General features: G+C 39.1%; 1 protein-coding gene across 1 annotated transcript in view; it reads right to left on the reverse strand.

The window, feature by feature from the left end:
• SPEF2 (sperm flagellar 2) overlaps window positions 1–21,935 on the reverse strand; it is a 189,066-nt gene extending 167,131 nt beyond the window's left edge. Inside the window, exons 1-4 of the mRNA XM_047876214.1 lie at window positions 21,805–21,935; window positions 10,768–10,870; window positions 4,184–4,436; window positions 948–1,118 (exon numbers count right to left, since the gene is read on the reverse strand). Coding sequence (XP_047732170.1) covers window positions 948–1,118; window positions 4,184–4,436; window positions 10,768–10,870; window positions 21,805–21,862 — 585 coding nt within the window. The 5' untranslated portion in view covers window positions 21,863–21,935. The remainder of the gene's footprint in view (window positions 1–947; window positions 1,119–4,183; window positions 4,437–10,767; window positions 10,871–21,804) is intronic.
• Between the last annotated feature and the right edge of the window lie 313 nt (window positions 21,936–22,248).

Genomic DNA, 22,248 nt, shown 5'->3' on the forward strand with positions numbered 1-22,248 from the left:
TGGTTCCTTAAAAATTAGAGTCCCAGCACTTGGTTTCAAACACTACTTTAAGAGTGCCTCGTCTCCTTGCCGTGCAATGTGAAGGGGAAGCCCAACCCTTTACTCTCTGGCAACTAATGGGATCGTAAGATCTGCCAGAGTTTGTCTCTCATTGTTCCCTCCCTCCACACAGGGGGATGACTACATCCAGGATATTTTAATTTCTTGTCATTCTAAATATATGAATTTAACAAGTGATTTATAGTGCAATGAAGAAAACTATAATCCTTTTGCCTGTAGTTTACACATTCCATATACCTAGTCATCTGAAATTCTCTTAAAAATCTTTAATGATTCCACACACCAGTCAGGTGCTCATGTTCTTAAAGGCATAGGAGATCACTAAAGATTTTCAAAGGAATTTGAGAAACAGCAGGGAATTAGTCAAAGCAAGAGGGGCCAGAAAGAAGTTAAGAGATGTTTAAGGGTGTTGGAAAGGGAAGCAAACAGAAAATCACCCCACATTGCCAGGATGAGAAAAATGAGGCAGGACAGGAAGACCAAGGGATTGCAGAAGAGGGACCAGAGAGGCGGAATCCCATTCCACAGCCCTCAGTGGGGAAAACAGCCGTAAGCCCTCACTGGAGCAGTTAGTAGCAATCCCCCATCACTAAGCCATCGGAAGCATTAATTTCAACCAGACAACTTAAAAAAGAGATCAAGTGGTCCTGCCACTCCAGAGAATGGCAGTTCTTGTTCTTGGTCTCAGGGAGAGGTGACAGCAGGAATGGGGATAGAGAAAAGGGGAAACTGAGGGGAGAGAAAGGTGAGAGTGGGGCAGAGCACGAGTCAAAGGAACATGCAACTTGAGCCACATTAATGCTTATGCAATGTGTACCATCGGCATAAATCGCAAACAGTATACTACTATGCACTAATGAATTTCTGGAAAAGTTGTACTATAAAACCTTTTCAGTATTAAAACATCTTTGTTCTTCCTTGAGTTTTTGAAATTTTTCAAGTTTCTCAGAATGCATGCGGACAAGATCTTCTCTCATGTGTCTATATTTTTCTTGACACCTGTGTGTAACCCGCATCAGATTGAAATCAGTTTGACGTGGTATCAGGTTTCTAAGTCTCTAAATGAAGAAAGCATTTCAAAAGATTTCGTTACTAGAAAATAAAAGTGTATTGTCATTATAAGCGCACATAAAATTTGTCTTCAAAATAAAATTTCTACGAAACACTATTTTTGATGGTTAAACTAAATTCAAGCCCAATACTAATCACTTATATCTTTAATTTACATAAAAACAATAAAAACATGATCTGAATTCCTTCTTATATATAAAATAGTCTCATATATACTTTTATATTTTTTTGCCCTGAGTTTAATTTTTAATAAGTAGTATTCATTACGTGAATGAATTCTTAGAAGTACATTTTCGTAAGAATAATTTTATAAAACCAATTCAACATATATGAGATAATATGAGAAGCCAGATTGTTTCCATTATTTAAGCTACCTCCTAGTAAAGAGTGAAGAAACATTGAAACTTCCAGGCCACTGGGAAGGAGAGTGTAACAATATAAGAAAATGAACGTCAAAGCAATATGGCTGATGCTTTTAACTAAAATGTTTATATCCAAAAGTAATCTCCTTAAAAGCCAAAGACTTACTAAAAGTTTTTTTTTTTTTTCAAATGTTACTGTTGCTCAAAAATTTTTTGGTCCTTCTCTTCTAAAACCGCCTCAGTAGATACTGGCACTTACTCAGAAGATCGTTTAAGGACCTATCAGCTGACTTTACGCCCATACACACCTTCCTGCTTTTCTCCTCGTTAAAAATCGCCCGGCCTCCCTCTTCAGAGGCAACAAAAATGCCAGGTCCTTGAACATCCTACTTTTCGACCTCAATACGATATCTAGATCTTCAGCTTAATTATTATCCTCTCCCCAACCCAGGAAATACCCACTGAGAGATAATGGAGTCTACTGTTAAGAGTAGAGACCCAGTGCCTAGGTTTGTTACAACTCTACCCCCTAGTAGCTGCATTAAGTTGGGCAAGTTACTGAATCCCTCTACATCTCAGTTTCATCATCTGTAAAAGGGGAATAACAAAAGCACCTATCTCATAAGAGTGTTGTGAAGATCAAAGGAGATAACAGATGCACGGCTCCTGGAACAGGGCTTTGCACCTCCCTGTGTACAATCAATAAGTTTTAGTCAATATTATTATGCAATAGACACCTGAATTTTCTTCCATCTGGTATCAAAGAAAAAGGCATGTCTAACTCCTTCCTAACATATCTCCTCCTCCACCTGGCCCATCAGTTGCATCCTCTTTTCTTCCCTTGAGAACCTTGTTCCACTTGGTTCTCACACCAGTCATCTCCTGCCACTGATTCTTTTTCTCAACTGGCAAGTTGTCCCGGTCTCTATGTCCATAAAGGAAACAAATAACCTCACGTTTCTCTTGAGCTTCTCTCCTGCAGCTACTGTTCTCATTTTCTCTTCTCTTTTCCCTCCACATTTCTTGAATGAATAGTCTATGCTTCTGTCTTCTTCATCTCAATTGACTATTCAACTCACCACATTCCACACTACTCCACTGAAACATTTTTCTCTCCCCTGAATTTTATCTCCAAGGGGATTGGGACCATCCTTGTGCTGGTCATAGTGCAATTGCCTAACATAAAATAGGAACCCAACAAATATTTGTTCAACAAACGAATGATTGACTCTGGGAAGGTCACCATGGCCAACTTTAAACCTAATGGTTTCTTTTTGGCCTCAACTACATAGCTCTTACAGCGCTTGTTACTGTTGACTGTTTTACACTTAATAAAGAATTTTTTGTGTATTGTTTCCTTAAAAGCTGAAAAAAAGAGCCCAACTCTGAGGCAGGTGGAGATAATCAATTTTGCTTTTAACAGTTGGGAAAATAGAGAAATAGAGGCTGAGAGTGTTTCAGGGATTGGTTCAAAGTTAGTCACCTTGCACGTGAAGGAGGCAGGATGGGATACCATGTTCTTTGGCCGTAAGCCTAATCCAATTCCAGCTCTCCATGGCTGCTGAGCTCATTCTTCTACCAGGCTCATAAGACTCGTGCGAATAGGAAAATCTGAAAGTGCAGACGGCCCTCACATCTATTATGTCATTGTTTCTTCATAAATTCAATGTACATGTTTAATTGTTTCCATTTGTATTTAGTGCACTCCATCAGGGCAGCACCCCCCATTATCCTAGAGGCCTGGAAGAGTTAATGTACTTCACTTACCATAAGGAAATAGCACAGGAACTAGAGAGAACCGTCAACTAAAACGTTGTATCAATTAACCAAAACACACTTAATGACAATTTGCAATGTTCAAATCATTGCACCAGGCATATTCCTTGAATTTAAAGAACTAAAAATCTTGTGAGGCCTTATGACAGATAAATCATGAAAGTCAGCCAACAATATCAACAGCAGGAGTTTAACACCGGAGAGTGAGAATTACGTGTGCCCTAGGAGGAATCCATGTGTACTGGGAAGGTTGCCACAGGAGTAGATGGAGAAAAGCTTGCAGGAAGAGGAGAGATGAGAAGTATAAGCTTGGGTGAAAGGGAGGGAGGAGCAGAGATACACAAGAGTTGTTCAAGGATAGGTTGCTGATCAATGTAGAAAAGACAGACTTTATGCTGAAGACTATGAAGAAATGCAGTCAGAGAGGTTGAGACCATTTAGTGAAAGATCTTGAATGTCAGTCAGTCCAGGTCGGAGACAGGACATATGTAAAATGAGAGGTTTCTGACCAGAGAACCCAGTGCAAGCAGAATTTTGGGAAGATTCATCTAGCAGTTGATTGACGTCTGGCGGAAAGCCAGAAGACCGGGAGAAATGTTAGTAGGTTGTGGTAGTAATTCATGCAGGGATATGAGCAGATATGACAGAGGCAGAAATAGTGAGAGGAGCAAGGCACGAAAACACTTGGAATTAGGAACACACAGAATTTGATATACTAGTAGCCATGTGAAGGGAGACGTCAAAAATGGATACATGAATTGAAAATATTAATATAAAACAAAACCCAAGTATGACCAATAACATACATAAGGGACACAGATACCCAATGGGGCTTTTTTGAAATGCAACATCACTGTCATGTCTCCTTACCAAGTTTTACATGGTGGTAGGCTTATGTTTCTTTGTGTACTTACGTCTCGAAAAGCCTCACTTTTCATGCTTTGGTGTCTGGCGTTTGCTGGGGGCTGCATGGTTCGCATTTCCACTGTGGTCAGCCCACTTTTCTTCTTTTTCTGAAGAACGGTGTACAACTGATACAAAAGTTTTGTTGCCGCCCCAGGCTTTTCTGTGATGATGCTGTGGGCCACATTCTGATCAAACTGCACACCCAGAAGGCGAAGTGTTGGCTCCAGGCGAGAAAAATTATTAAGTTTGGCACTTGAAACTCTAGGCATTAAAATATTTTACATAATTAGACACTGACATTGAATTAAAAACAACAAATATCCAACGCATGATCATGATCTGATATGATGAATTATCCCATGGTCTTTACAATATACCGTTCCTCTGTAAAACCACTCAGTCATGTAAATACATTGAGATTTTCTATTGTCCACAACTCCACCCACTTACTTCTCTTGAATGGTGAAACTAAAACTCATTTTATACACTTTTCTGCTTAAATAGATGCTAGAATTTTTATAGGAAGTCAATACAAAAAACAGATAACTGCTTTCTTCTAAACAGAAAAACAACTATGGTTTTAAAAAAATATTTTACTCAGAAGGCAAAGCTGTAATTTAAATTTCCATTTCTTTAGGGGTGCCTGGGCAGCTCAGTTGGTTAAGCAGCCGACTTCAGCTCTGGTCATGATCTTACGATTTGTGGGTTCAAGCCCCATGTCAGGCTCTGTGCTGACAGCTCAGAGCCTGGAGCCTGCTTTGGATTCTGTGTCTCCCTCTCTCTCTGCCCCTTCCCTGCCCATACTCAGTCTCTCTTTCTCTCAAAAATAAATAAACATTAAAAAAAATTAAATTTCCATTGCTTTAAATGATATTATTACTCGAGTCTGAAAATAGCCTTAAATGATGCGCTGACAACTTTAACAAGAATCCTCTCAGGCACTGTCAGAAATATTTAATTAAATAATATTAGCTAAGCAATCTAATTAATTATGCAATCTTCACTTTAAAGTTTATATTACTACTTTAAGAATCAGTAAAGACTTTCTAATTTTAAGTTATCTTTGAATCACCTATGAGATTTTAATAAGTTTATTAAAGTCTTACAAAGATGAATACGACGTATTCCCTGCCCTTGAGGGGCTCACAGCAGGACAACACATGAGTGAACAAAAAATGATAAACTGAGGTAAGTGTTGGAATATGGGTCTCAAATGATTTAGGGCTGTCAATGAGCCTATGAATCTAGTGACAAAAAGATGGCCAAAGAGATGCTGGATGCATTTTCAATTCTTGGGCCTCTTTATGTTCCAACTAGATGCAAATATCAGTTTTAACCACTGGTTTATTTCCTCCTTATTTTAACTTGCCAACATTCAGTGTTGGAAAAAATATACTGAATATACCTGAAGGATGGAAAAAATATACAGGAAAAAAACATACTGAATATACTTCAATATAAGTCAAAGTCTCAACCTCCCTCAACCCCACAAAAAAAGATTCTGTAGTTAAAAGGGGGTTGGCACCTATTGGGTAGAATTTCTCATATAGGGTTTTTCACTCAATGACTTCATTTTGGACTATAAAGTTATTTGGGGAAGACACAATGATATTCAACGACCTCAATTAAGTGTGTAGAGGTTTATAGAGATTCCTTCACACTTAATTTTTTTTTTTTTTTTTTGATCACAGATACCACAGAAAATCTGATGAGCGCCATGGAACCTGTTCCACAAGAAATAAAACACATCCGTGCATATACACAAAATATGTATCCCATTTCTGGATGTTTGTGAAACTCCTAAAATCTAGCCTAAAAGTGCCCATTCACTACAAATTAAAAACCCATGCTCTAAAAGGAGGTAGGGCTGAGGAAATATATGAATGATTTCTAAATATGAATAAGGAGTCAATATCATGGGAAGGCCAATGTTAACAAAAATAGTGACATAGTACCTTGATTTCCTTTTCTAGTTATATGGTGTAACTTACTGTCCTATTTCCTCTGCTTACTATTATTCTTTCAGCAGAAATATTTGGTAAAGTATACTTAGCATATCAAACCACATCAACAAACTTTGAATACAATACAATAGTTTGAATTTATAAAAGAGAAACAGGTCTCTGAGGGGCTGAGAAGAAATATTGGATGCTACAGGAAATCTCTAAGTAAGAGTAGCATTTTTTTAGGTCTTCTTATGTCCAGGTTTGCAGTTTGCTTCCCCACAAATGACCTTACAGTTTGATATGACAACCATCTGCCTAAAATGAGTAAAGCAGACCACGTTTTGCAGGGTATAGTCGCAAAGGACAGTTAGGTCAACGATTGTGCCTACCTTCCCTGGACAGGCACGTGACACCACTTCTTGTTCTTCCTGCACAGTTATTCTTTCATGCCCTTCCTATCCTAAAAGCCCCACATGTCTTGCCTACTACACATATTTGGAAAGACCACCAGAGAGCCACTTGTCGGAGCTTTGGCCTGGATCATAACCTTGGGCTACAGAGATTAGGGGCATCAAAATTCAGGAGGGAAAATCCCAAAGCAAACACTACCCATCTCCAAATTTTATCAAAACTTAGCCCTGCACGCAGTAAAAGTGGAGAGCACTTCCTCTCCTCTGACTTGTTTTACATGGCCCCAGGAATGCAGTGTAAGCCTATTAGTATTAAACATCAGCCATACATCAGGCTTTAAAATGGCTATTATGAACTGGCTGAAGAGCCAGGTATAACAGTGCTTCTCTCTGGAAGTTTTCAATACATAAAAACAACATTTTAAGAGCATAACTAGTGTGTAAACTGGTGGAAGTCCACTCTTGGCATAGCATATGCTCAATCAGTTTGCATGAAAATCAACATGTTTTTGTATACAGGCAAACTGTAAGGACATCTTTGCTCTGGAGACAGAGTATATGATGCAAATGATAACCTCTGAGGGAATAAGGAATGTATCCTGGGAAAAGTCTTCTCCTCTATGTGTAGTGTTTGTTTGTTTTTAATATTTGATGTCTCAGTTTTCTTACAGCAAATCCCCAGATGTTGTATATATGTTGCATAGAGGGTAGTGAATGGGCAAGGGGAGAGGAAGAAGTTTGTCTTTCCTTGCTTTTCTTTGTTGACTGGACAAAAACACGCTACTGGTAATTTGAGCATGGAAGGGTTTTCCCTTTCATACAAAGTGGAAGGAAGATAATCAAGAACAAAAACCTCATTTGAGATAAATCCCCTCCACAGTATTATTTTTTTCATGAGCAAGCAATGCCGTCTGTAGGATGTAACATAAAAAAGAAAGTAATAAGTTCATGGCAACTCATGTGACATGTTTGTTCATGATCATTTTAGCATTACATTCATTGGTTTAGGAGATAAAACTTTTGTGTCTCGTACTTTGGTCGCCACAATTCTTAGCTTAGCTGATTAGTGTTTATTTTGTATTTATTCCTATTCTAGAACTTAGAGGGAAAATCAAATTTTCTTGTGATTTTTCTAAGACATAAGACATTCTTAGGATTATCTAAATTATTTTAGGTATCTGATACTTGCAGTTCTTATTTGCCAAGAGATTATCTAGCTTCTCTCCTCCTTGTCACCTGGTGAGGGAACACATCTTACTTACAAGGTAAGTAGAAGCTGTCCCCCCAGGGACATCCAAGCTCCTTTACATTTTATTCTTTTAACTGATCTGCTCATTTTTCACCCGGTGAGGTGAACTAAACATATCCTAGAACAGAGAAGTCTTTCAGAGTTAGATGAGTTCTCAGAATTAAGAAGTTCTAAGGCAAATAACTTCAGTTATAGGCAACATTTAGATTTTAGACTAAAGACACTAAAAATATGAAACAAAAACTCCAAATCATGAGCCCTAGCATTAGACATCTGCCTAAAAAACAGGCTTTGACAAAGAAGGATGCTTTTCCCCATTAAATACACTACTACAAAGGTCACATCCATGGATTTACTGATCTTTGCCTTCTTTCAAAGACCATGTGCCCCTGGGGAAAAAAAGTGTGTTGTTCCAAGAATTCAAGATGAATAGAATTTGGTTGTCTGAACAAGTGGGTCCCTCTTCTCACATTAAAGAAATGATCCTCAGTGGGATAGAAAGTTAGTTAGTTGTTTGCAGCGGGTGAAAAAGAGGGCTGTTACATATGATATTACTCAGGGGCACCCCTGTCCAAGGGTGGGGCAAGAGTATGACACTGTCCTGTGCTCAGCTTGCCAATCCCTGTCCCTGATGCAAGGCTGTTTCAGCCAAAAAGGGGTTCCTCTCCTTTGCACAAAGGCCTCTCTGTTCACTAAGACCTGTGTCTTTACAACTGTGTCCATCCAGATGAGGTCCCTTTTTCCATTTCACACAAAGAGCCTCTATGGCCCTGCTGACAAAAGCTAATTTAGTATACCTGAAATACTACATACATCATCTGGCTGGTATGGTGCTTTAAGTCGTCTATGGCTAAACAGGCATACTTTCTGACATCGTGCATTTATTCAATAGAAAAATATGATTGTGTGTCAGCTATGGGCCAGGGACAATGCTTGGAGCACAAAGAATAATCATACATACTGTGCAACTTTCAGAACTGGAATTTAAAATAACAAGGAGATACCACAATACTCCTACTAGAATGGCCTAAATTCAAAACACTGACAGCGCTAAATGTTGGCAAGGATGTGAAGCAGCAAGGACTCTCACTCACTGCTAGGAAGAATGCAAGTAGTACAACCACTCAGGAAGCCAGTTCATTCCTGTAACGAAACGTACTGCTATCACATGAGGTTAACAACTGTGCTCCTTGTTATCCACCCAAAGGAGTTGAAGTGTTATGTCCACACAAAACCTACATGTGGATATTTATAGCAGCTTTACTTATGATTGCTAAACTTGGAAGCAACCAAGATGTCTTTCAGTAGATAAATGGATAAATAAACCGGTATATCCAGACAATGAAATATTATTCAGTGCAAAAAGAAACGAGCTACCAAGCCATGAGAAGACATGGAGGAAATTTAAATGCATATTTCCAAGTGAATGAAGCCAAAAGTCTACTATTTATTGTCATTCCAACTATATGACATTCTAGAAAAGGCAACGCTATGAAGATAGTAAAAAAAAAAAAAAAAAATCAGTGGTTGCCATGGCTGAGGTAAGGGACAGAGGAGTAGGTGGGGCACAGAGGATTTAGGGCAGTGAAAATACTACCTATGATACTATAATGGTAGCTATAAGTCATTCCACATTTATCCAAACCCATAGAAGGAAAAACACCAGGAATGAATCCTAATATAAACTACTCACTTCAAGTGAACATGAATCACACAGGTTTATCAGCTGCAACAAATGCACCACTCTGGTAAGGGGAGTGGATAATAGAAGAGGTGATGAATGTGTCAGGGCAGGGGCTTAATGAAAAATCTCTGTGCTTTCTTCTCAATTTTACTGTAAATCTGAAACTGCTTTAAAACATAAAATGTAGAAGAAAATAGGCAGAGATTGAATAACATTTCACCAGTGAAGCTATACAAATGACGAATAAGCAAGTACATGAAAAGATGCTCAACATCATTAGTCATTAGGGAAATGCAAATCAAAATCACACGAGATACTACTTCACACTGACTAGGTAACTATAATAAAAAAGACAGTAACAAATATTGATGAGGCTGTGGAAAAACTGAAACCTTCATCCATTACAAGTGTGAATGTAAATGATACCAGCACTTTGAAAAGCAATATGGGTGTTCCTCAAAATTGTAAACACAGACCGTGTAACCCAACAATTTCACCCCTAGGCATATACCAAGAGGAATGAAAACATTTCCATGTAAAAACACAGTGTTCACAGCAACACTGTTCACAGTAACCAATAACTCATATCCACCAATTAATGAATTGATAAACAAAATGTGGTATATCCAATTGAAATTATTCAGCAAATAAACAGTAAGAAGTACTGACACATGCTACAATATGGATAAACCTTGAAAACATGATCAGTCACAAAATATACATATTGTTTGATCCCACTGATACATAACTGTGTAAAATAGGGATATCTATAGAGACAGAAAATAGATTTGTGGGTACCAGGGGCCAGGTGGTTAGTGGTTATGGTTGTGAATGTACTAAACATGTAAATATGCTTAAAACCACTGAATTGTATGCTTTAAACTGGTGAATTATGGTCTGTGGATTATATCTCAATATAGCTGCTAAAAACAAAAAAAATATTACGGGTGGTTTTTTGCCAGGAATCTGTATGTTGCTTTACTTCTCTTAAAAGAGAGAAGCAATGAACAAAATAAGAAGTAGTATGGCCTCAAATTTCAGAAATACAGGAGATCCTAAAATAGGTCCCATCTAGAGAGGGGGTTTTGCTGCAACCATGTAACTTTCACTCCTCTGTGCTCCTGGGACAATGAAGCATGCATATTCCAGGAGCCAACAATTTTCGTATCAATGGTGTGTTTGGCTGGTTCAGGCTTGGAAGGGATCTTGTGGCTCATGATCCTTTTAAAGTTAACTCTGGGAGCTAAAGCCATCCAAATGCCAAAGGAAATGACCCTTTTTAGAAAGACTCAATCTCACTAACCTGCTTTCTGAAAATTCTGAAAAATCACCCTGAAGTTCGAACTTGTGCAGAATTTCTCCAATTAGATAGCCACTGGAAAATGCCTTTGCAAATGACTTGGGACCTGAATTTTAAAACATAGAGACAGAAATGTAAAGATAATGTTGCATATAGAGCATCATTATATTCATTATGTATACATAGACTAAAATTCCATAACTTAAATTCAAAATGCTGTGAAAGTACTTCTAGAAACATCTTTTAATAATCAAATAAAAAGACTGAAGTTTAACAGTAGATGCCTTATAAATATCCCTGAATAAATATAAATCAATACTTGATGACATACGAAATTCTGAAAGAAAACACAACTTTTGATCTAATTAAACAAAATATAACCAATAAAATTTATCGAGACAAACTTAGATCTAAAAGCAAACCTTCAGGACCATCTGGGTGGCTCAGTTGGTTAAGCGTCTGACTCTTAATTTTGGCTCAGGTCATGATCTCACAGTTCCATGCGATCGAGTCTCCAGTTGGGCTCTGCCCTGTGAGCATGGAGCCTGCTTGGGATTCTCTCTCCCTGTCTCTCTCTCTCTCTCTCTCTCTCTCTCTCTCTCTCTCTCTCTCAATAAATAAACATTTAAAAAATAAAAACAACTTCAATTTATTTTACAAAATTACATTCCAATACCCTTGTTATCAATTCAGGTTATGGACGATGACAGCATATTCTGGCCAAGTGAGGTGCAATCTAACCTTAGTAAACCTTAAGACTTAATTTCAACCTTTTTACAATAGAAATTTTTAAAAAATCATCTATCTGCACCTTCTCAAATAAAGCCTACCAAATATAATCAGGCTTTCCCTTGGTGGTTCCAGAGGTTACTCTGGTCCAGTTGTTGTCCTCTGCAATGACACAGATAGCCCAGAGGAAAACAGACTTTGGAGCCAGAGACATCTATGCTGGCATCTTGACTCTGCCCCTGACTAGCTGTGCAACCTCTGGCAAGCTGCTTAACCTCCCTGAGCTCAAGTATCCTCATCTCTAGAACAGAGATAACCATATCTACATCTCTCTTGAAGAGCTATTTTATTATTTTATTATTTTTTGAGAGCCGTTTTAAAGATTAGAGGTAATGTCTGAGGAACGCTTGGCTCTCTGCCTGCCCCATAGTAAGCACATAATGTTCAGGAAAAAATTTTAAGTGTTAATAAAATTTGTTTTTTAAAAAATGTCCTTAGTTTGGGGTCACTTGTATTTTTCTTATGAAGTGAAGGACATTGGGTTAGAATGCAGAACTGACACACAAAATAAATTATGTTATCATAGGACAAAGCTATCATCTCTTAAATGATTTCAAAATCCTCCCAAACCCTCAATGTGCTTCTCTCAGGGTCCTTCAGGCAACAGCAGTCAAACACTATATATCACTGCACTACCACAAGCTCCTCCGTACCAGATTGTCCTCTTTTATCTATCTAGTAACGAGGTGGTTAATTGATTTTGAAGAAATAGCATTTCTTCCCGATCTGTAGAAATGATAGTTGATGTGTGGTTGCGGTCGAGTGAGGTGAGTCACAGAGACCTTACTCAGCATACTACACATTATCATAAGGATAAAACTAGCATATCTGACACCAGCCCACAATTTCACCCAAAGCTTATTTTATATTCTTTTTTCTTTAATGTTCATTTATTTTTGAGAGAGAGAGAGAGCACTAGAGGGAGAGGGGCAGAGAGAGAGGGAGACACAGAATCTGAAGCAGGCTCCAGGCTCTGAGCTGTCAGCAGAGAGCATGGTGGGGGGCTTGAACTCACAAACCCTGAGATCATGACCTGAGCAGAAGTGGGAAGCTTAACCAATTAAGCCACCCAGGCACCCCCAAAATGGTTACTTATTTATTTCGAGACAGAGAGAGAGTAGGGGAGGGGCAAAGAGAGAGGGAGACACAGAATCCAAAGCAGGCTCCAGGCTCTGAGCTGTCAGCACAGAGCCCGACGTGGAGCTCGAACTCACAAACCGTGAGGTCATGACCTGAGCCGAAGTCAGACATTGAACTGAGTCACCAAGGTGCCCCAAAATATTTTATATTCTTAACAATACCCCAATCCTTAGGTTGAATCAATATATAATAATGTATTTAAAATGGTATCAATTATGCCCATTGATTCTGTTTACTTAGGGCCAACTCCAGAACCATCTAGCATCAGAATCTATTGACTGTGTCTCTTGGCATCATACAGAAGTAGTATTTGAAGCAACTGAAATCCAAATGGCTTTCCACCTCCAAAGGGAGGAGATGTGCTATCTCCTCCTCCTGAGTCACGGCTGCTTTCTCCTTCCCTCAAGGACCTGACACTGTTGGCCACCAATGCTGTTACCTGGTCTTGGCTGCCATCATCATCCTCACCATGCCATCTGGGCTGCTCTGGCTGTGCCTTGCACCTCTCTGTCTGTTGCTTTCTTCTTCCTGGGTTGTTGTTTTGTTTTGGTTTGTTTTGGTGTGGTTTTGACCTTCTCTCTTCCCTGGCCCATCCTTATTCTCCTCTTTTCTGAGGGGTCATCTGACATACAGCTATTGTCAGACAATGGATTTCTACTAATAATCTAAAGACTGTTTATTGCTTTGCATTCTGAAGCTGTTGTTATGTCACCATCAGGTAGTTCCAGTCCCCTCTCCCTTCCCCTGGAATTTGCACTGTCTGTTGTTTGTTTGATTGAATACCTGAAGTGCAGCCCAGGAATAAGGGGGAGGGGTGCGACATCTGTATCCTGTTCTAGGGAACATCTGTATCCTACACTGTCACTCTCAGTGACGAATGGCCTTTAGTAAACTGTTTGCTACAAAAGGGTCACAGAAAAATAAAGTCATAGTCCACTTCCTTTAAAATGCATGACATATTAAGAAGGCAATTGATAGGAGTAAAATAGAGGCATTTATGGATATAAAGGGCAAAGAACAGTAAACACTTATTATTTCATTGTCAAATAGTTCACTACAAGTGAACACGTACAGAAACATGTCTGCAGCTTTGTATGCATAGGACACTTCAGCTTTACTGTGTGCTAAATAAGCAGAAAAGTGAACAGTGAGTGAAGAACGATAGCAAGTGGAAAAACATGCAGAAAAAATAAAAGAAGAAAAAAAGATGAATACATGCAAGAAATTAGACAGGAAAGAAGATAATGAAGAAAAGTATACAAGCTAGGAATACATAGATTAAAAAGTATGAGAAGACAGGTAAGAGGCCAGAGAGAGAAAGGGAGAAGACTGTGGGGAAAGAAACAAGAAGGATAAAAAGAAAAAAGCAAAGGAAAGCTTATTTTTTTCCCTTTACTTCATTATATTTTTCTTCCCACCAAATGTTCCTGAATCCCATGATGAATTTCATGACGGCCACCTCTATAAGTTAATTTGTAATAAAAATTGGAATTTCCTATGGGAAAGAAGAGACAGGTTGGCTCCAGGACAAGAACAATGAATAATATGAGAAATAAACAAACTGTGGAGCCCAGTGATATTCTTCATCCTGAGTTCTGACATAATTTACATCTGGGATCAGGTCATTCAGCAACAAATGACGTAAGTTACATCTGGGTTGAAGGTCATTCTGCAATAACTCAACCTGGCCTCCAAACTTCCAAACTACACGCCTGATCCCTATCACTACACTTTTCTTTTGCTGCAGTCTTTGATGTGGGCCTTTGTGGAAGGTCTAGATGAGGCAGGATTCAACAGATGAAATGACCCATGTGCTTCCCACCAAAATGGCTCTGAGCCAGCTAGAGAAAGCACATAAAGGAGATAAGCCTTCTATTTTCCAAAATGGTTAAGAGGAGAGCATAGTCTCTGGGGAAACATTCTCCTGGTTTGACTCCTTGCTCATTTATAAGCCACCAGACTTTGGGCAATTATAAATGTCTCAGTTTCTTGTCTTTAAAAGAGGAAGAGTGATGGCTTCTACGCCATAAGAGTTAGTTTGAGAATTAAATGAGATATTGCATGTAAATGCTTTGCATAATTCCTAGCATATAATAAGTGTTCAGCGACATTTTTTATTGTTATCACTGCTTCCTAATTTAAGATAACAGGTCATATTAATTACAGGTCATATAATTCAGGAGCTCAATGACTACAGTACAAACATCTTTATTTAAAAAGTAATTCAATATTCAGAGAGCAAATACTTGACATTGTCCCACCAGAAGCACGTGTAATCAAACACAGTTGATCCCTACAGTAAAACACTTCAATGGGAGAATTAAAAATCAAACATGGCATTGCAACATTTCTGGTCAAGTTTTGCTACCCAATGAATAAAGAGATACTTGAATTTTAGAATCGTGAAAAAGGGTCTGTAGACCTATACATTCTATGTTCAGTGGTCTTCACTCTACCTTTACTAGAAGAGCAAAGACCTAGTCTGCATTATCAGCCACATTTTAAAAGCCAAGCAAATTTACTTTCATTTAAGAGAGAGAAAAGCAGCTGCTGATGACTTGGAACTGACCTAGCCCCATCAGGCCTTGGTGTTCCTAGGAGTTGGCCTGGCACTCACAGCTAGGCCTTGGCATTCTCCTGCCAAACAATCAATTTCACAGCACACCAACACCAGACAAGGCCACTCTGTGACCCTGATAGATCAAGACAAAAACAAAATTCCTTTGTAATCTTCTGTGTATTCAGACCAAAACAATATTGTCCAAAACACAAAAAATGACCCCAAATCTCTCTATTCTGGCCAATATGTTTTCTGCTTTTTTACCAATTAAATCTTTGTCTTGGTTTATTCTCTCCATTTCCTAGATAAGATTTATTAAGATATCCAGTCATAGAGTTGCCTATGCTTCTTGACAGGATCCAATTCAGAGCAAAGCACTTCTTCCTTGAACTCTTCTCAATAAATACCTAACACAAACCCAGAAGCTTTAAGTCCTTTCTAACACCTTCTCACTGAATGACCCACAGTTCCCCATGGTATGTGTTTTCTCTTGCTGGCTACAAGTCAATAAACCCAACTTTGTTCAACTATAGGTATGTATCCTGTGGTCTTTGACTGGCAGATATTGACAGCTTATTTTCTTCCAGTATAACAAGAAGGTGATCAAGCCTTTCCTTTGAAGACTTTATAATTCTCAAGATTTTCTATCTGAAACAAATTCTCTATATCATTCTAATCTTCTTTGATGGTTTAAATATTGGGTGGCATTCTTTTCTTGGAACTTTATATCTTGAAAATTTTGACATTGTTTTATACGACAGCCTTCAGCTATCAGACTTGGTGTCTCAATTTCCAGCCAATGGAAGCCAAATTTTAACCAAGGAAAATGCTGCTGAGCTGGCCAGGAAATATCAAAATCTGTCGTATTACAAGAGATACAGTATATTTACCAAGTACCCTAAGGAATGAAGTATGAAAAAATGTGTGGTTTAATGACACCAGGTTAAAAGTGGAATGAAACTGCTGAAAGTAATCAATGGTAGCGAAATTATGGAAAGAGACCAATTTCCATCAACTAATGAATAAAGAAGCTGTGATATAAATATATATACACGTGTATATATATATGTATATACATCTATATGTATACATATATGTATATATATGTATATATACATCTCATATGTGGTGTGTGTATGTGTGTGTGTGTGTGTGTGTGTGTGTGTATATATATATATATATATATATATATATATATATATATCAGGATCCAGTTATATATGTGTGTGTATATATGTATGTATATATATGTATACATATACATATACACAATGGAATATTAATCAGAGATCAAAAAGAATGAAATCTTGCATTTGCAACAAAGTGGATGGAACTAGAGTGTATTATGCTAAGCGAAGTAAGTCAGTCAGAGAAAGGCAAATACCACATGATTTCACTCATATGTGGAATTTAAGAAACATAACAGATGAACATGGGCGAAGGGAAGGAAAAATAAGATATAAACAGAGAGGGAGGCAAACCATAAGAGACTTTTAAATATAGAGAACAAACTGAGGGTTGCTGGAGGAGGGGGGATGGGCTAAATGGGGGATGGACATTAAGAAGGGCACTTGTTAGGGGTGCCTGGGCAGCTCAGTCGGTTGGGTGTCCAACTTCAGCTCAGGTCATGATCTCACAGCTGTGTTCATAGCTCAGAGCCTGGAGCCTGCTTCAGATTCTGTGTCTCCCTCTCTCTGACCCTCCTTGGCTCACATTCTGTCTCTGTCTCTCTCAAAAATAAATAAACATTAAAAAAAATTTTTTTAAATAAATAAGGGCATTTGTTGGGATGAGCACTAGGTGTTATATGGAAGTGATGAATCATTGGGATCTATTCCTGAAACAAATACTACACGGTATGTTAACTACCTTGAAATTAAATAAATGAGTAAACAAAAAATAAGCAGAGCCTCTGAAATCACAAAGATGAGGATTAAAGTACCCAGGGTTCTCAAGATGAACAAATCCATAAAGATCAGCCTAAAACATACTTTTGCCTCACTCATAGACTCTCATGTAATAAACAATTAGTTTCTAGGTGCCTATTATGTGACAGGCGCTATCATAGGTGCTATCCTAAAGTAAAGGACATAAAACAGTTGAAATAATATTTATTGAATATCTAGATCTAGTGTAGATGTTAGGCACTGTGGTAGGTGTTCTCCATTTCCAATCTCATTTCATATCCTTCCAAATATAGAGTTGTTTTTTTTTTTTTTACCATTTCTTTCAGTCGAAGTTTGGTTACATATGTTACATAGTGATTTGACAACTCTATACCTTATGCTGTGATCACCCTAAGTGTAGCTACCATCTGTCACCACACAACACTATTAAATACCACTGACTGTACTGCCTATGCTACACCTTTCATCCCCATATCTCACTCATTCCATCACTGGAACTAGCACACTTACTATTCTTACTTCTCAGAACTTAAAATTGGGACCTAGAGATTATTTATGCTTCAGATACTACAAAGCTGATAGTTAGAGAAACTTAACTTTCCCAAGTGCAATTTTCTCTTTATTGCACCTCTGCTACCCCTGATAACAATGTTTAAGATTACTGAACAAATGAGGGGTGCCTGGGTGGCTCAGTTGGCTAAGTGTCTGACTCCTGGTTTTGGCTCAGGTCATGATCTCATGGTTGGTGAGATCCAGCCTTGCATGGGGCTCTGTGCAGGCATCATGGAGCCTGCATGGGATTTTTTCTTTCTTTCTTTCTTTCTTTCTTTCTTTCTTTCTTTCTTTCTCTCTCTCTCTCTCTCCCCCCCCCCCATCCTTGGCTCATGTGCATGCATTCTCTCTCTCTCAAAATAAATAAACATTAAAAATTTTTAAGATTATTGAAACAATTAAAATATGCATAGTAAGGTATTTACATTTTCAATATAACCACACCCAGAAACCAAAAGATTACAGACTACTAGTATATACTCATGTTTACAAAAGATCTGATCTGTAACATAGAATTCAAAGGCTTCTACTCATTTATGGAGAATGTTACATTACAATGCTAGTTTCCTCATACGATGAATTCATAACAGTTTTGTAAAACAGAAGCAATGCTTATTCTTAAATAAGTGAGAATTCGTAAAGGATTTTACAGCAAATCTTTTAGTAACATTACATTATTTATTTTTCATTATAGAAACAACTGCATGAAAACAACTGCTTGAATTTCAGATGTAATTTTGTGTCGAGCAACTTTTTGTATTCCAAGGCATTTTAACATATACATCTAAGTGTTATTCTCTGGGAGAAATGGTCTTGTTAAATTAAACTCACTGGAGATCTTTAGCTTTGGCAACCAAGCTTTGAATCTTCATATATTAAGGCTAATCAAATCTCTGGTGACTCCCAGAAACCTCATTAAATGGAGAAAGACTATTCTCGATTGAGGATCATTGGAATTTATTTTCTTGACTGCTGATTCTCAGGGTAGTCCTGGCAATACAAAATTCAATATAGTATGCTTTATCCAAATTGACTTCTACCTTTCAGAATAATGCAGAAATCAATCGCCTTTGGCTGTGTTGCCAACAACTGAACCATTATTTAACCTCATGAAGGCAGCAAATGCACTCACTTGGCATTCTCATTGTTTTCTTTGTCCTAGCAAACAATGTATGGATTGTCCCACTTCTCTCTTCTCTGAAAATAATTCATATGTAACCCCCCCATTCTACTTTATTATAGATCCTTACTCATTTCAATTAAAAGATGTTAAACACCGTTTTCTCCTTTTTTTTCAAGTGAAGCTTCATCTTCTTTTTTGATTTTCTATTTGTAATGTTATGTTGAATGTTCCTTTCAAATTATGAAGGTAATACAAGCAATAAGCCAACTAATGCAGATGTATAAAGAAAAGCCAGCAATCTTCTCCTTTCCCAGGGTAACCAATATCTACACACTATTTTACATCCTTCCACACTTTTCTCTCTGCTTATACAAACAATATGAAGATTCATGCATATGTCAATAGCCTAGTACATGGCTCTCCACACATTCTTCTATGCTCAAAACAGCTATATATACACACACATAAGTATGTTTGTGTATATATATTTCCTAGTTGGTACAAAAATGCAGTTATACTCCTCACAATAAGCTATAACTTTTATGTTTTACTTGACAAAAATACATGAATATCCTTTAGGTCAAAAGTTATAGCATTAACTCATTTTTTCTAATAACTGCATAACAATCTGTAGCATGAATATAGAATCATTTATCCAAGTATTCTACTCTTGAAGGATATTCAGATCGTTTCCCATTTTTTCATTTTGTCCCTATAATCCATGTAGCAATAAACATCCTTGTTCAAATATCCTGACATACTGGTGATTTTATTTTTGTATGATAGTTTCTGAAGAGTGAGATGGAGCATTTATCACGCCCCAAGTATTATTCTAGTATATTTACTATTTATTACTACATTTACATTTATTATCTCATTTAATCTTGACACGACTTGATGAGATAGTGTTATTACTCCTATTTTGAGTATCATGAAATTTAGGTAAATAAATTGCCCAAGGTCACCAGCTAGTGGTGGCTAAGTGATTTCGACCCAGGCGGTCTGGCTTCCAAGTCCTTGCTCTTAACACAACCCTTATCTAGAAAATTGCTCTATTACTTTCTCCAGAGGTTGTAGCCACTTACTGTATTTCCATGATAGTTCCTATAAACCATGCCAAGCCTTAAACTACACAACATAAAAGGGCTTCTTTAATGGCTGGAATGGAAAACTGGCAGTGTGCTTCCTCAGATGCCCAGATTCTAACTTGTTTCCAAACGCATTTGAATGTGCTTCCTATACTCGGAAAAGCCTTTTACAATGTGGAATTTGGTTACATCAGTCTCTTTAGGCTTCAGTTAGTGGTTAGGATCAAGAAATAAACACGTATTCCTAATGAATGGGATGCGGAAAACTGCAGCTGTCTCGCTAACAACTTCAGGGAAGCAGACATCAGGAATTTTCCATTCATAGTTTATGTTGCTAACATGCTCCCTTAAAATCCCTCCCATCTTTTCACCTTCACAGAAAGAAGTAATTCTTCCTTTCCCTTTCAAAGCCCAAATTCCAAAACGGATTACAATTACAACTACTACAATTATAATGGCATACTACTATTACTATGTTTATTAATTTTACTTACTTTCCTCAAAAGTGTTTCAACATGCAAGAGTCCTGGGGATTTGAGCAACGGGTGTGCGTTTTACAACTCAAGTAAATGAACCAAATTAAATTCAGCAATCTGTGGCTGCTTTTCTGTGGAAGAGTATAACTTAAGGGAATTATAATGCAATTTGGCTCCTATGGTAAGAAAGGAATACGAAAACTGCTAAGCATTGTCCTGAGATCAGCAGCACATTTTAGGTGCGAAACAGGGACAAAATGGGACGGATGATCATAGAATCCTGGGAAAGAACTGATCGCAGTTCCCAGGGAGTATGTGGGTCTTGGTTCAGCAAAGAAAGAGTCTAGGGTTTAAGCTTCAAGAAATGCAACCGGAAGTGCATCAATGGTAAAGAGCCTAAGGCTGATAATAAATGTTTTGTTGCGGCAGAAACACTCCTGATCTAGCAAATTCCACGGCTGACCTAAGGTCGGGTTGGCACTATTGCTCTTCTGGTAGCAACGCGGCATTGTGCGAGGGCGCCGCTGTGAAAACAGATGGAAACGATTTGGGCTGAAAACCTCTTGCCTTGAGCAAAAACCATACCAGCTGGAAAACAAAGTGCTGAAGAAACAACAGAAAGAAGCGGAGGTGGAGCATAGCCGCTATGTCGGAATTCCGCGGCTGTCCTAGAAATTGCCTGCATGTACAAGTGCCTCTGTTGGTGTGGGAGTTAGAAATTTTGGATGGCAACTTCATGGCTGGGATAAAAACAGTTTAGTGGGTAAAGTCAGCTTTAGTCAAGAGTGAAGAGTGGTCAGAAATAGCTAATGTGTGTAACTGTTGAGCTAAAACTGCTACAGCTGGTAAATGTTTACATGGTCTGCATTAACTCTTTTCGCACAGCCCCCCCTCCTGCTAGGTAGTTGGGTACGGAAAGTATTGTCGGATTTTACACTGGAGGAAACACTCAGAAAAGGCTTTGGAACTTGTCCAGGGGCACACATCTAGTACAGCCCTAGCTGGCCTGAAGGCTTCCTTATTTCATTGGCTTGCCAGCACATGAGTCTAAGGATTCGAAGGGAGTAATGTCCTCGCCAGACTGTAGAGTTCAGCAAATTCTTCTCTTCATAGGAACAAAGGAGACCTCCAAAAACTGTGCTTAGAAGGACACAGTAGGTTACAAACTGTGGGGTCGGGCCCACCATGACGATGGGTAACTCGGGAGCTGCAGAATGGGAATGGGAGAAGCTCAAGTGAGCTGGACTGGGGCCATCGGACCCGCCAGGGGTGCTGCTGGGGGCCCCGCAGGCGCCTGGACTCCGCAGCTCGCGCCTTCCCCGCCACCTTCCATCAGCACGCCGAGCTCGGGGCCCTTAGCCCCCCGCCGGCCCCTAGCCCGCTCTCCCCGGGCTGTGTCACTCACTCACGGTCTGGGACACCTTCAACTCTTGGTTGAGCCACTGGCACAGGATCTCCGACATGGCTCGGCCTGCGCCTCTTAACAACACGCAAGGGTAGGAACGCGCGGGAAATCCAGGCTCCGGCCCCGCGTCCTCTTGTTGCCACGGGCAACTCGTTGCTAAGGAAGCGTATCCAGGTCGGAGCTTGGGCAAAGGCTGGGGCAAGAGGGGCGCCAGAGTCCAGCCGCGCAGGACGGAAAACCGTGGCCCGCCCCCTGCCGGCGGGTAAGGCCGGGACGCACGCAGGCGCCGGGGGCTCTGCGGTGGCGGTGGCAGACACGGCGGGGGTCCTGGGAGAGGGGCTGAGCGGTGGGAGAGGAATGGGTGGGCAGAGGGAGCGACGCAGGAGGTCATGGCCTGAGCGAGGGCTTCTTGGACGAGCAGAAAGAGAAAGAGTCTTGACTGAA

Source organism: Prionailurus viverrinus, chromosome A1, assembly GCF_022837055.1.
Source record: "Prionailurus viverrinus isolate Anna chromosome A1, UM_Priviv_1.0, whole genome shotgun sequence".
NCBI classification, from domain to species: Eukaryota; Metazoa; Chordata; class Mammalia; order Carnivora; family Felidae; genus Prionailurus; species Prionailurus viverrinus.